At 48.1% G+C, this 14463-nt stretch overlaps 1 protein-coding gene across 5 annotated transcripts in view; it reads left to right on the forward strand.

Annotated features, from left to right (window-relative positions):
* Positions 1–14463, forward strand: part of ABTB3 (ankyrin repeat and BTB domain containing 3) — a 307888-nt gene that overhangs the window by 227088 nt on the left and 66337 nt on the right. For 4 of the 5 annotated variants that reach the window (XM_067697855.1, XM_067697854.1, XM_067697853.1 and 1 more), the window contains exon 4: positions 8710–8862. In XM_067697855.1, the coding sequence (XP_067553956.1) occupies positions 8710–8862 (153 nt within the window). Of the gene's footprint in view, positions 1–8419; positions 8552–8709; positions 8863–14463 lie in introns of those variants that run through there. The other variant, XM_067697856.1, reaches the window with a different exon arrangement.

A 14463-nucleotide genomic window follows, 5' to 3' on the forward strand; every position in this document is an offset into this window, starting at 1 on the left:
AAGCCGAAATCACCAAACACTTGTTCTCCCAGCCTCCCCTACAGCTTGGTGCAGTCTTGTGACCTAGGTTCAGCCAATCCGACAGAGCCCCCAGGTTTAATCAGGAGGTCCAGGTACAAACAAGCTCCTTCTTCCCTTCTGTTGTCTCCTGGGCCTCTCTCCCCTCTTGCAGCTCTCTCCCTCCTTGCCTCACCTTCTCCCCCTTAAACATGATAACCAAATTCACCGTCCCTGGTTTCTGGCTTGAGTCATAATACTTCCTAGGGCCTCGTTATTTAAATGTGGTCAGTAGCTTGGCAGCTGCATCATTGCCAGGGAGTTTGATAGAAATGCGGAGTCTCGGGCCCTTCCCCAGACCCACTGAATCAGAATCTGCATTTTAAAAAGATTCCAGACTATTCGTATGCACATTAATATTCAGGAAGTTCTGACCTAGCCCACACCATTGCCGCCTCCTACTCCAGGCTGTCTGCAGGAAACACCCCCTCAGGCAAGCCCACCATACTTTGCACAGTTGGGCTGTCACTATAGTAACCAGCCATGGCCACCTCTGACCTCTGCCATCATCTTCCTAGCTTTGGTATCACAACTACAGTGAGATTACAGTGAATATTGCTATAGAAACCAGCACTGGATATTGTCTACTATCAATGCTGCTGCTCGTCCTTCACTCCCTGTTTCTCTGAAATTATGAGCCTCCCAAACTACAGTCAAATATCTAAATTCCTCTCCAGCCAAAGAAAGACTTAACAAATAACAAACATGAAAAGTCGGAGCCACACAATTTATAAAGGAAAGGCAGAGCCACTGCAGAGATTTGCTTTGATTTGAAAAGAGAAGACGCAAGCGTTGCTCTGTGTAGCCAGGCCTTTTCTTCCATCTGGCAGAGAGAAGGTTGACTGATGCTAAAAACGTTGGTGATGATGATGATGACAGCTACCGCTTATGAGCACTTTCCTGGTACCAGGCACCAGGCTACATGGACCTCATCCCATCCAGTTCTTACAATAACCCTCTGTGTTAGTTTCCCATGGCTGCTGTAAAAAACTGCCACAGGGACTTCCCTGGCGGTCCAGCGGTTAAGACTTCACCTTCTAATGCAGAGGGTGCGGGTTCAATCCCTGGTCGGGGAGCTAAGATCCCACGTGCCTCACGGCCAAACAACCAAAACATAAAACAGAAGCAATATGGTAACAAATTCAATAAAGACTTAAAAAAAATTTTTTTTTAATTTTTAATTAAAAAGAAAAAATCTGCCACAAACGTGCAGGCTCAAAACAACACAAACTGATGATCTTACGGTCTGGGGGGTCACAAGTATGAAATCAGTTTCACTAAGCTAAAGTTAAAGTGTCGGCAGGGCTGGTTCCTTCTGGAGGCTCCGGGGGAGAATCTACTTCCTTGCCTTTTCCAGCTTCTGGAGGCCACCTGTGTGCCGTGGCTCCTGGCCCCTTTCCTGCGTTAGTCCAACTTGCTTCTGTTGTCACATCGACTCCCTCCTTTGACCTTCTTGCCTCCCTCTTCTAACTTGGCTTGTGATTTCATTTGGGGCCCACCTGGATAATTCAAGATGGTCTTCCCTACTCAAAATCCTTAACATAATCACACGTGCAAACTCTGTTTCATCAGATAACATTGACAGGTTCTGGGGATTAGGATGTGGACATTTTGGGGAGCCCCTACACACCCTCTGACATAGGTACTGTGTCAGCCACATCCTCTGACATAGGTACTGTTATTATCCCCATTTTCCCGGTGAGAGAAGTGAGGCATGACCATCGGAATACAGTCATCCTCCATATCCGTGGGGTCCACGTCCACAGTTGGTTGATTCTGCAGATGCAGAACCTGCGAATACAGAGCGCCAACTGTACCATGCCATTTTATATAAGGGACTTGAGCATTTTGGTACCTGTGGAGGTCCTGGAACCAATTCCCCATGGATACCAAGGGACAACTGTCCTTTGTTCAAGGTCACACAGCTTGAAGGTGGAGCTGGAATCCAGCTCTTGGTCAGCCTGTCTCCAAAGCCCAAACTTCTGACTTCCGCATGGGACAGCTTTCAAATGGCTTTGACTTATCCACTATTGTCCCTAGGAAATGAACAGAAAACCATCACACTGTAAAGAGTGTGAGCTTCCAATAGAAGCTCCTCTACCACAGACTAAAACCTCAAGGGCAGGGCAAAATGTAAGTCAAGCCACAGGCATATTAGTCTGCTGGGGCTTCCATAATAAAAAAGGCGGCTTGTACAAAAGAAATTTATTTTCTCACAGTGCTGGAGGCTGGAAGTCCAAGATCCAAGTGTCAGCGAGTTTGGTGTTTTCTGAGGCCTCTCTCCTTGGCTTACAGACTGCTGCCCTCTTGCTGCATCTTTTACATGGCTGCCCCTCTGTCTCTTTTTGTGTCCCAGTCTCCCTTCTTATAAGGACACCAGTCACACTGAATTAGGGCCCACCCTAATGGCCTCATTTTAATACAGTTACGTTCTGAGGTTCTGGGGGTTAGGGCTTCAACATATGAATTTGGGGTGGACACAGTTCAGCCCATGTCAACAAGTAATGCTTGGACCTCAGGAACAAGGCAGTTTAGGCATCCGAGATGAATTCCAGAGCCCTGTGAATGCCCCCATTCCCAGCTTTAATACTTGATTCACATTCTCCACCCCCATGTCTCCAACCTCACCTGCAGCGACCCTGTCAATACCCTGGCTTAGTCTCCTGTGGCTGCTGTGACAAATGGCCACAGACTTGGTGGGTTAAAACAACACACATTTATTCTCATACAGTTCTAGAGGTCAGTAGTCCAAAGTCACTTTCACCAGGCCAAAATCAAGATGTCAGCAAGGCTGTTTTCTTCTGGAGGTTCTGAGGGAAGAATCCATTTCCTCATCTTTTCCAGCTTCTAAATCTGCATCCCTTGCATTCCTTGGCTTGTGGCCCCTTCTTTCATCTTCAACCCAGCAGCAGAGCAGCTTGCTTCCATATCACCTGTGTTGAATCTCCTTCTGTTTCCCTCTTATAAGGACCCTTGTGATTGCATTTAGGGCCTACCTGGATAATCCAGGCTAATCTTCTCAAGATCCTTAGCTGGGCCACATCTGCAGACTTTCTTTTGCTATCAGTATTCATAGGGAACTGACCGGATATCTTTGGGGGCCATTATCCAGCCAACCACAGTGATCCTTCCTCACACATGTCCTGGCTGCCCCATCTGTCCTGGAGGGCCAACTAGGACATGATGTGTGTGAAAGGCCTTGATTGAGCTGTAAAGGTCTTTTCTGCCTCAGGGCCTTTGCACAGTCTGTTGCTGCCACCTAGAACATCCATCTTTATACACACACATTCACGTATGGCCAGTTCCTTCACATATTCAAGGTTTTGTCACCTCCTCAGAGAGGCCTTCCCACCAACCTATGTCAACCCTGTTTATTCTCTATCCCAGCACCCTGGCACTGATCACAGTTTGTAATTGCTTTATTACTTGTTAGTTTATGGGTTTCTTATCTGTCTCCCTGTTAGACTGTTAGCTCTATGAGAACATGGATGCATCCTGTTCTCCACTCCATCTCCAGCTCCTGGAAGCATACCTGCAGTGTGGGTGCTCCCTAAAGGATTGTTGGATGAAAAAATGCTATTAATAGATGACATTTTATCAGTTACACACCCATGGCCAGGTTTGAGTTTTATCCTTGAAGGTTCTTCCTCTGAGTATGCCTGTAGCTCAATATTCCCCAGATCCAACCATGACCTCTTTTTGGAAGGGTCCTATTTTCTAATCTCTCCAAAGCTTTCTGTGCCCATTGCTAGGACCTTCATGTGCTTCTTCCCATCTTTCCTGATCTGCACACTAGACTCACCCTAAGTCCCCAGGCAGCTGACTATTTTGATAGAATCAAAGAATTTCAGAGTAGGAAGGAATCAAACAGACCCAGGGTTGGCCAACTGTGACCCACTATCTGATTTCGTGAATAAAGTTTTCTTGGAACACAGCCAGCTCTGTCATGTATGTATTGTCTGTGGTTGCTTACTCACTGCAATGGCAGAGTTGAGTAGTTGCAACAGAAATTGTATGGCCCATAAACCCTATTTACCACCTGGCCCTTTACAGAAAAGGTTTGCCAACCCCTGAAATAGACCCTCAGATCCAAACCCACCCACTTTACAGATGAAGACACTGAGAGCCAGAACTTGACAGACCAGAACCAGGGTCCTGCTGTGAGCTCTTGGCAGATTCAGGACTAGAATTCAGTTCCTCAGAATCCTGAACAAACCAGGCTCTCCCACATACCCCACCATCCTCTTTAGCACCCAGCCCCTCCCCCGCAAGACTCCCTTTCCACTCTGGGTGGTCACCCTCATCACCAGCTCTGTCTTCAGCATTTTAGAAAGGCCCCGCCCATGTATGTCCTTCTTGAATCTGGGCCCAACAACCTTCCTGAGCTGACTTGTTCTCTTGACCCTGCAAGAAACCCATCTAGGCTTTCTTTTCCCTTCTAGAACCTCTGGTCCCACTCCTACAAACCTTCTCTTCAAAAGCCTTAGCGACAATTTTTTTTTAGGGTTTACTTCTTTTTAATTTTTTATTGAAATATAGTTGATTTACAATGTTGTGCCAGTCCCAGGCTCACAGCCAAGTAATTCTTTTTCAGATTCCCTCCCTACTATAGGCTACTACAAGATATTGAGTAGAGGTCCCTGTGCTATACAGTAGGACCTTGTTGGTTATCTGTTTTATATATAGTAGTGTGTAATTTTAATCCTAAACCCCTGATTTATCCCTTCCCCCCTTTCCCCTTTGGTAATCATAAGTTTGTTTGCTACGTCTGTTAGTCTATTTCTGTTTTGTAAGTAAGTTCATTTGTATCTTTTTTTAGGTTTCACATATAAGTGATATCATGTGATGTTTGTCTTTGTCTGACTTATTTCATTCAGTATGATAATCTCTAGGTCCATCCATGTTGCTGCAAATTGCAATATTTCATTCTTTCTATGGCTGAGTAGTATTCCATTGTGCATATGTACCACATCTTCTTTATCCATTCAACTGTCAACGGACATTTAGCTTGTTTTCATGTCTTGACTATCATAAATAGTGCTGCTATGAACATTGGGGTGCATGTATCTTTTCGAATTATAGTTTTCTCCAGATATATGCCCAGGAATGGGATCGCTGTATCATATGGTAACTCTATTTTTAGTTTTTTAAGACCGTAGCAACAATTTTAATGGCCACTGGCCTGTTGAATGGACCGTGTCTCTCCTCTGTTCACCTCAGGCCACCTGCTCAGGGGTTATTAAACCTGGCTTGCTCCCAAATTTCCAGAGGAGCTTATTTAGAATACAGATGCCCAGGCCCCATCCCAGACCTGTTGAACCAAAACTCTGGGGGTCAAATTGAGGCCTTGGCAATTTTCACACACATACACCCCCTTCCTAACCTCCCCCAACCCTTGACCCTGCAAGATTCTGAGGTTGAGTCTACTTCACTAAGCCATGAGCTTCTTGGGCTTCCTCTAGGTTTTAGTTACTACAGACAACTTCAGAACAAAGTCCGTAGCCAGTGGAACATTGTTGTCTTAATAAATATATCAGGAGAATACAGTATTCTCCACCCTCTCCTTAACTCAAGACCCTAGCATTCTTTCCCATCTCCAACTCCTCCAAAAGAAACATCACAAATAACACTATTTTTCTTTCCTTCTGAGTAGCCAAGATAAGATTTTTAGATGAGTTGCTGGCAAAGAATTCATGAGCTTATGAACTATTGAGGTCAGAGTGACAAAAAGAAGGCAATGATGAAAGGGAAAAATAGGTACATAGAAAATTCCAGAAGAGGCCGGAATCCTGGGATTCAAGGTTTCTTACTCTGGTACTCGCCGGCTGTCTTGGTAAAGGTGTTATTTTGAAGGCACTAGAGCCTCTTTTTCTCCTCTTTGGTATTCATCAGAAGTTGGCTGTGTGCCCTGGGCCTCAGCATCTAACATGAAAGGCAACCGCTGAAGGGCAGTCTGTGCTAGAGACGCAGCGCCCCCAGGGACCGGGAGCTGTGGGCTATGCTTTGGGGGGCACTGAGCAAAGGAAAGGCAGACCAGGGCTTGGGGGTGCTGCCTCTGAAAATACAACCCAGAGGGGCATTCCCTGAGTACCCGGGGCTGCTTTTAGCAGCAATGGAGACATGGTGACCAAAATAAGTCCTGCTCACCTGAGACCGTAGAATCCAATTCAATTTCAAGTCAGCGTGTTTATTGAGCACCTGATTAGGTTTAGGTGATGGAGAGACTGAGCGAATGAGGACGACAGCCTAAGCAGCAGGCTGATCTGGGCAGAAATTCCCGGGGAGCCTGCCCCACAGGTCCATGGGTCCAGAAGCTTGATTTTATCTGTTTCACCCAGTAAGGAATTGATAAATCTTAGCCCATTTCATGAACACATTATTTATTAAGTGCTCACAGCCTGCCAGGCTTTGCCCTGGGAGTAGGGATGGGGCTGGATCGGTGAACCCAGCAGTTCCAGGTCCCTGCCCCATGGAGCTTACACTGTAATGCGGAATCTGCAAGGCTGATGGGTAAGGCCACTGGGGTGAGGGCTACCATGGGAGGGGTCCATGCTGGGAGGAGTCCTCAGGAGAAATGTTTAGGGAGAGGTGGGATTCGAACTGTCGTTTGAAGGTTAAGTGGGGTGTGGCTTTTTAAAGGGCTGGAGGCCTTACAGACAGGGGATTGAGCTGCATGAGCAGGAATGAAAATGGCATGCCATCAAAGGTCCAAGACGAGATCGGCTTCCCCTGGTGCTGGGAAGGAAGTTGGACAAGAGAACGTGGATGGGAACCACATGGGGTTATAACACATAGGCTATGTAGTCAAATGTCTTGGGTCTGACTCCCAGCTCTCGTACTTGCTAACCTTGTGATCCAGGGCATGTTACTTAACCTCAATAAACTTCATTCTCCTGATCTAGAAAATGGATAACTAGCTTGTAGATTGGTCCTAAGCATTTAGATGAGATCATGAATGGGATTAACTGAGATGAATGTAAAAGCTGTTTAATCTTAACATTGGATAAATAGGTTACTTTCTAAGAAAACTGGAACCTGCCACCAAAACTGGGGGGGAAGCTCGTGACATCTACATACTGTGAGGGGGTTGCTGCCTTGGGTAAATAAACCCTTTATTTACCAACCTTTTCTCCCTCCCGTGGCAGCCATGCTGGACTGAATAGCACCACCGGGGCTAGGGTGAGGCAAGAGCGCTGCTAGAACATATTTACTTGATCTGACCCTCTTAAATTTTGCACCCAGGCGCCCCATGTGCCTCACCCTGGTCATAACCACGTTGAATGGTAGGACACCTGTTTGATCTACACCATGCGTTTCTCAAAGTGTGGCCCTTGGTCTACCTAAATCAATATCATATGGGCTGCTTATTAAAATTATATTCGTGGACCCTATGCAATCAGCATCACTGGAGATAAGGCCAGGGAATCTGCATCCCCCACCACACACACACACTCACACACACACACTCACACACTCACTCACACACACAGACACTCAAAATCAGGTGATTCTCAGGCCCTATACCATACCTTAGAGCAGAAGTTCTTCGAGTTTGCCCCTCCAGCCCGGCAGCATCAGCATGGCCCCAGAACTCATTAGAAGGGCAGATTCTTGGCCACCTCCCCTGATCTACTGAATCAGACCCTGTGGGGGTGGAGCCCAGCAATCTGCATTTTAACAAGCCCTCCGGAGAATTCCGATGTGCGATAAGGTCACCTGGGGGATGTTTTTAAACACTACCAATGTCCAGCCCAATCCTAGATAAATTAAATCAGAATTCCTGGGATAGGACTCAGGTATCAGTATTTTCCAAAAGCTCCCCTGCCCTCAAGCCTAATGTGAGGATGGAGTTTATGATAATCACCGGAAGAAATAAGAAGATGGCACAAATGTATTACACTTCGAAAGTTATAGTTCAGCCTTAAGCATTATCTCATGAATTCTGGCGGCGAGTTGCACCACTGCTGTGATCCCTTGAGCCCCGTGGGAGCAGGAGACTTCCCAAAGCTTCAGCGGTGTGGCCGAGGCCCCAAAGTGCCGCCCCTTCCTCCCCCGCACTTTGCTGGTAGTTCTGGGCTGCCCGGTCTCTCCGGGAAGGCTCCTCTGTTTCCAGACGCTAAAGCCTGCTGGCGACTTGGTGCTTGGGCAGAGCTGAGGCCTGGGAGAGCTCCAGAATGATGACACGGAGCAGCTAGGGGTGGGAAGAGAGAGTTGGAGGACGATTTACGATTGGCCTCACCATGGGGAGCCCCAAGTCCTAAAAACCCCAGGAGTTGATTGGATTTTATACTGAGCACCCGACTCTGTGCATGGTGCTTTAAGTGAGTCATCTCCTTCATGTTCACATGACCGCCGAGGAAGATTACACTCACAGAAGAGTCACATCGTGGCCTTTCAGTCACATTATCCCCGTTTTGCAGATGAGGAAACTGAGGCCCAAAGACTCAGGAGAGCCTGCCCCGAGGTCACCAGTGCGGTCCGGATGTCTCCAAAGGTCCTCCCACTTTGAATTGAGAGACAGGGACTCCAGGGAAAAGGGGGTGGGGATAGGGAAGTGGGGGGGTGGTCGGCGATGAGCGGTGGGGGTGGGTCTGAGCCGGCAGCTCCCGCCGCGGCCCCCCTAAACGCGTCTCGTTCCCTCCCCCGCCGCAGGCCCTTCCTCGTGCTGCCGCCACTGATGGAGTGGATCCGGGTGGCCGTGGCGCACGCCGGCCACCGCCGCAGCTTCTCCATGGACAGCGACGACGTCCGCCAGGCCGCCCGGCTGCTGCTGCCCGGCGTGGACTGCGAGCCGCGCCAGCTCAGGTAGGGCGGCGGGCGGGAGATCGGGGGCGGCGGGGCGCAGGGAGGGCGCCCTTCCCCGCACACCCAGCCCGCGTCCGGGTGCAGGGAGAGCGGCCGCAGCCCGTGGGGCTCGGGGCTGGTTGCGCCTGGGGCGGTATGCGCCGGCAGCCTTGCCGTCGCTGAGATCGAGGCTTCGCTGGTTTAAAGGACAGACGCCGGCTTAACAATGACCAGGTTCCTCGAGTTGCAGGGATGGAGGAGGACAGGAGCAAGGCTCTGTGGGAAGGCTCCTGATTCTTCGATTGCAAGATATCGGTGTGCCTTGATTCGATTCATATTCTTTCTTTTCTATTCTCCTTCTTCCTCTCTCTCCCTCCCTCTCCCCCTCCCTCCCTCTCCTTCCCTCTCTCCTTCTCTCCATTAGAAGTAAATTATTGTCTTCCTGTAGTTTACTAGCAAAACCTTGCAGAGTAGAATTTCTGGCTGGGTCAGAGCCCGCCTGTGCTTTTTCACTTGCACGGGGGTGGAGCGACTCTCCCACCATCTCTCACGCCTGCATCCAGGTCTCTCCTGCATCAGAGTGGGAATTATTCACGGGCTGCTCAGAGACCCCATGCAGGGGGGCTCACATTTATCCAAAGTGAAAGAAAGGAAACAACTCTCTCAGTTGAGTCAAAACCTGGTTCTAAATGCAGAAGATACAGACACACAGACATAGGTGTGTGTGCATATGTGGTGTACTTTCTTGACTCCCTGCACTGTTGTCCAGGTGGTCATTGTCACCATTTTCGAATCCCCATTGCCCACCAGATGAGACACTGTCCTTCCTCTAAAGTTCATCTAGCCTGTGATGTGGCCAGGCTGCAGAGATGTCCACCCTTCCAGGATATGATTGGAGGTCTTCAAGGAAAGAGAGGGTTTGCAGTATGAAGTATAGCCCATTGAAGGCCCAGAGATGCCCCGCAGCCCAGGAACATGCAGGGGCCTGATGGACGTCAGCAAGCATTTATTGAATGCTTACCATAAGCTGAGCACTGTTCTAAATGCTTTACACAGATTAATTAATATCGAATATTCTCCAACCTGTATGAAGTGGGCATTATTATTATGCCCACTTTACAGATAAGGAAACTGAGGCACAGATAGGTTAAGTTACATGCCCAAGGTCACAGGACTTGTAAGTGGTGGAGCCAGGATATGAATTCAGGCAGCCCAGACCCCCAGGCCCCCATAGTTCTAACCACTGAGTTGTACTTTCTTCAGGTTTCTGTCTAGACAGAATCTGTCTGTGCCACCATCCCTTACATCTTGTCACCTAGAATAACAAGAGGTCTCAGGGAGAGAGACAAGGGAGCAGCCACTTATTGAGCACCTACTATGTGCCTGTTATTAACTGCAACAAGAGATTTGCATTCATTACTTGTCTCCTTTGAGCCCTGAAGCAGCCTCCTGAGGTTAGTATAAGCTTCCCATTTTAACAGATTGGGAAGCCGTTGCTGGGACAGCTTATAGGTGGAGATATCAGGGATGCGATCCTTGTAGCTCGTATTCCAAAGCCCATCCTCTGCCCACCAGACTCTCCTGCCTCCTGCTTCATGGGCATGGCTACGCTACCTGCAGGCTCACTCCCACTGCCCGTGCTCACTGTCCCCAGCTCCGACCTGGGATGACCTTCAGACTCCAGCTCTCTTCCTTGCAGCAAACCTGAAACTGCTGGGTGGCAAGGAAAGTAAGATGCTTCCTTAACTCCTCTTGCCGACAAAGCACTTCTTGTTTGTCATGCTCTCAGGAAACCCCACAGCCTAAAGGTTAGGAGTCTGGGTTCCAGAGTCCTGTTGCCTGGGTCCAAATCTCACCACCATGGCTAATTAGCTGTGCAACCTTGGGCAAGCTCGTTAACCTCTCTGGACCTTTTTCCCCACCCATACATGAACATAATAATAGCAGCTCCCTCGGAGATTGGTGCAAGCACAAAGCAGGGTCATGAACATGAAGGACCCACACAGACAATGCCTAAAAGGAAGTGAACATTACCCTAAACCTCTACTATCCCTGCAGTAATAATGCAGGCTCATACCTAGGTATTGCTTATCTTTTCTTTTTAAATTTATTTATTTATTTATTTATTTATGGCTGCGTTGGGTCTTCGTTGCTGCGCGGGCTTTCTCTAGTTGCAGTGAGCGGGGGCTACTCTTTGTTGTGGTGTGCAGGCTTCTCATTGCGGTGGCTTCTCCTGTTGCGGAGCACAGGTTCTAGGCACGTGGGCTTTAGTAGTTGTGGCACGTGGGCTCAGTAGTTGTGGTGCACGGACTTAGTTGCTCTGTGGCATGTGGGATCTTCCCTGACCAGAGATCGAACCCATGTCCCCTACACTGGCAGGGGGATTCTTAACCACTGCGCCACCAGGGAAGTCCTGGTATTGTTTTATCTTAACACTTTCTCATGTGAGCCTCAAAACAAACACTCTTGCTCTCTGGGAAGGTAGTGCTTCCCCATTTTACAGAGGAAGAAATCAAGACCAACAAGATTAGGTAACTCTTCCAACGTCACACAGGTACTAAGTGACAGAGTTAGGAGCCGAATATCAAACCCAGACGCCCAGAGATATAACCAACTTTTCTGGTCCTCACCCTAGACCTAGAGTCAGCCCTCTTGGTGGATGCTGATAACCTTCTTCCAGACGCTTCTATTTCATATGCTAATTCCATAGACTGAACAGGAGCTCCAAGGGCTGCTGTCATCTCTATGCTCTTTCCCCAACACAGAACTTTTGCTACATGGTCTAGTGACCAGATATGTGCTGTTTGACAGTCACACCAAGGATTTCCATTTCAATGTCTGTCCAGTTTGAGGCATCAGCCCTGCCATTCGGGATGTGATTGTGATCACCTGGCAGGCCAAGATGCACACAGAGCAGCGAAACAAAGGAAGTCAGTTCCACTTGAGTCTCTAGGCTATTTTTAGTGATTTACCTCACAATTCTTGACTCTTTTGTCTGCAGGATGATGATTTGTGTGTACAAACTATACGAATTGATTGTTCCAGCCAAATTTTCATCATTTGGAAATCATATTCCAAGAGAAAACTAAAATATAGTGTTTCATTATAAATTTTCCTAAATCGTAAGTGTAGGACAAGTTCCATTAACTAGACCAAATTCAGTACATGATACAATGAGCCGGTTTGTTTTTGTTTTTGTTTTTAAGAGTACCTATTTTTCAGTCTGGTCAACATACAGATACATCTATACATATATCTCCCAATCACATTTAGTGTGACGTGAAGTAGGAATTACTGTCTCCAGTTTTCAGGGGATGGGATCAAAGAAGTTTTGTTCATTCAGATAGCCAACAAATAGGTATTGGACACCCACCTTGCACTAACAGTCTTCATGGTGTGCCATCCCCAACAATTCCGCAAGGCAGACTTTATTATCCCATTTTACAGATAGAAGCACTGAGGCTAGTTGCGGTTATGGGACTTGTCCAAGGTCACACAGCTACTGTGAGGCAGATGAGGTGTAGGATGGAGGACTTGGCAAGTGGACTTGTCTTTCTACCCTCTCAAGACATTCATCTTCAAAGTTCCCAGGCAGGCTCCTAGTTCTGACTCATTTGGAGCCAAACATACCTCTCTACGTAATCAGCCTTAGAAAAGTGTGGGTAGTTTGGTGTTCTAACGGATGCGGGAACTTGGGACGTGGTGTTGGCAGCTGGAGTGTCAGTGACTGTTAGCACATGTAATTACCTACCAGCTGGCTGAGGCTTCCTCGTGGGGAGGCAGCCTGGACACCAGCCGGGACAGAGCAAGCAGAGTCAAGGAATTCCAGGTCTGACGCTCGTGCTACACTGGTTTTCACAGTGACCTTGGTCAGTCCTGTGGGAGCTCTGCTTTCGTCTTTATTCTGCTACAGTAAAGCCTCACCGTGGCTATTGGGTTTATACCAAAGGAACACCATTTAATGCAGCTGCAGATTGTAAGCTGACAGAGGTGACCCATTTATTCTTCCTTAATTAAAGTATCAGATCATTGAAACCTGGGAATTTGGGCCCTTTCTTTTCTTTTTCATGTCCTTCGGGAAGTGGGGGAGGAGGGAAGTAAGAATAAAGGAAAGAACAAATAATACATCCTGGAGCAGTTTGTACATTTTCTTATTAGGCTTTGTACATTTTCTTATTAATAACTGGTTTTGAAACATTTCAGAAATACAAAGAGTGAATACTGTTGTTTTCCCCATATTTTTAAGGGGCAGTTTTTCTGCTCCAGAGTGAGGCTGTGTTAAAATAACGATAGTAAGGGGTGTTCTCAAATCCTATCGGAGCTGATAAACGACACCTACCAACAAGAACTGGGGGTTGTTAGAACGATGAGCTCACTCCAGGAAATGGTTCATCTTTTTGCAAGCGTTTCTTAGATTCAGACCAGATTTTGAGCAGTCCAGAATGGATGTTCGGGGTGATAGGATGCTAAGAGTATCAGGACGGAGACCTGGGTCATTATGTTCTTTCCTTTGCTCTTCTGGTACATTGTTTTTGAGCACCTAAGGCCAAACCCCACACTAGATGCTCTCACCTGGGTCTGTTGCTTTCTAACAGGTTGCCTCTGGTAGGTCACCTTGCCCATCTCACAGGGCCAGGTTCATCCCCTGTAAAGACGGGGGTGACAGCTGCTTCGTGGGGTGGGGAACCTCAGTAAGAGGTCACATATGAATTTTAAAAATTGCACCACTGCTTGGTCTGCCCCTTTTAACCCTTCCCAGGTCTCCTTGGCACCTCTTGAGGTTAATAGGTTTTGTTATTTGTCTGGTTTGGGTCAAGGTAGGTTCTAAGGCGAAGTTTATGCCACAGCAGCACCTGAAGTGAAATTCTGGTGCCTCTGAGACAGCCCTATAAGGACAGCTGGAAGTTCGGGCTCATTTGCCAAACATGGGCCAAAAATGTATTGGGTGCTGATGGCCCACCAGAACCTGTGTGGGACCCAGGGACACCAAGTCAGGGAAAACCCAGCTGCTGCCCATCACATAGGAAGCAGGCCTGGTGCTGCTGGAGCCACTGGTCCCCGTTCCTGTAAGCACCCGTGGCCCTTTAAGAAGAGGATCACCCAGATGAGGGGAATTCCAGCCCTTGGTGCCAGAAGGAAAGATGCTGTCCACCCATTCCTTGCCCCATCTGTATGGAGCCAGGTCTTATTCTGGGCTCAGAGGAGACGGAGTCCCTGGGACTTACTTGCTGCTGGGGAGACACCAGTAATAGACAGTAGCCAACGGATTAGCAAAATAATCTCACAGAGTCTGAGTACTACAAAGAAAGTGAAACAGAGTCTGGGATAGAGAGGAGTTGAGGAGAAAAGAACAGGGCACCTTGGGAACTCAGAGAGGAAGGGACAGTGTCACAGGCCTGCTGTAAAGGAATACTTGGTATCCTGGCCAGTGGCTTATGGAGAAAACTGGGGGCTGGGGGGTGGGGGGAGATCTGGAGCCGCACCCACGCCAGCCATTTCCCTTGGTCAAGTCCACATCGACCCCTGAATTCAGACCTGGGCCTCCCTGTTCTCTCCCTCAAAAGGTCACCTGCAGAGGCCGAGCACCTGGGCCCTGCACGCGGCTCTGTGGGGCCCTGGAAG

Source organism: Pseudorca crassidens, chromosome 11 (assembly GCF_039906515.1).
Source record: "Pseudorca crassidens isolate mPseCra1 chromosome 11, mPseCra1.hap1, whole genome shotgun sequence".
Lineage (NCBI taxonomy): Eukaryota > Metazoa > Chordata > Mammalia > Artiodactyla > Delphinidae > Pseudorca > Pseudorca crassidens.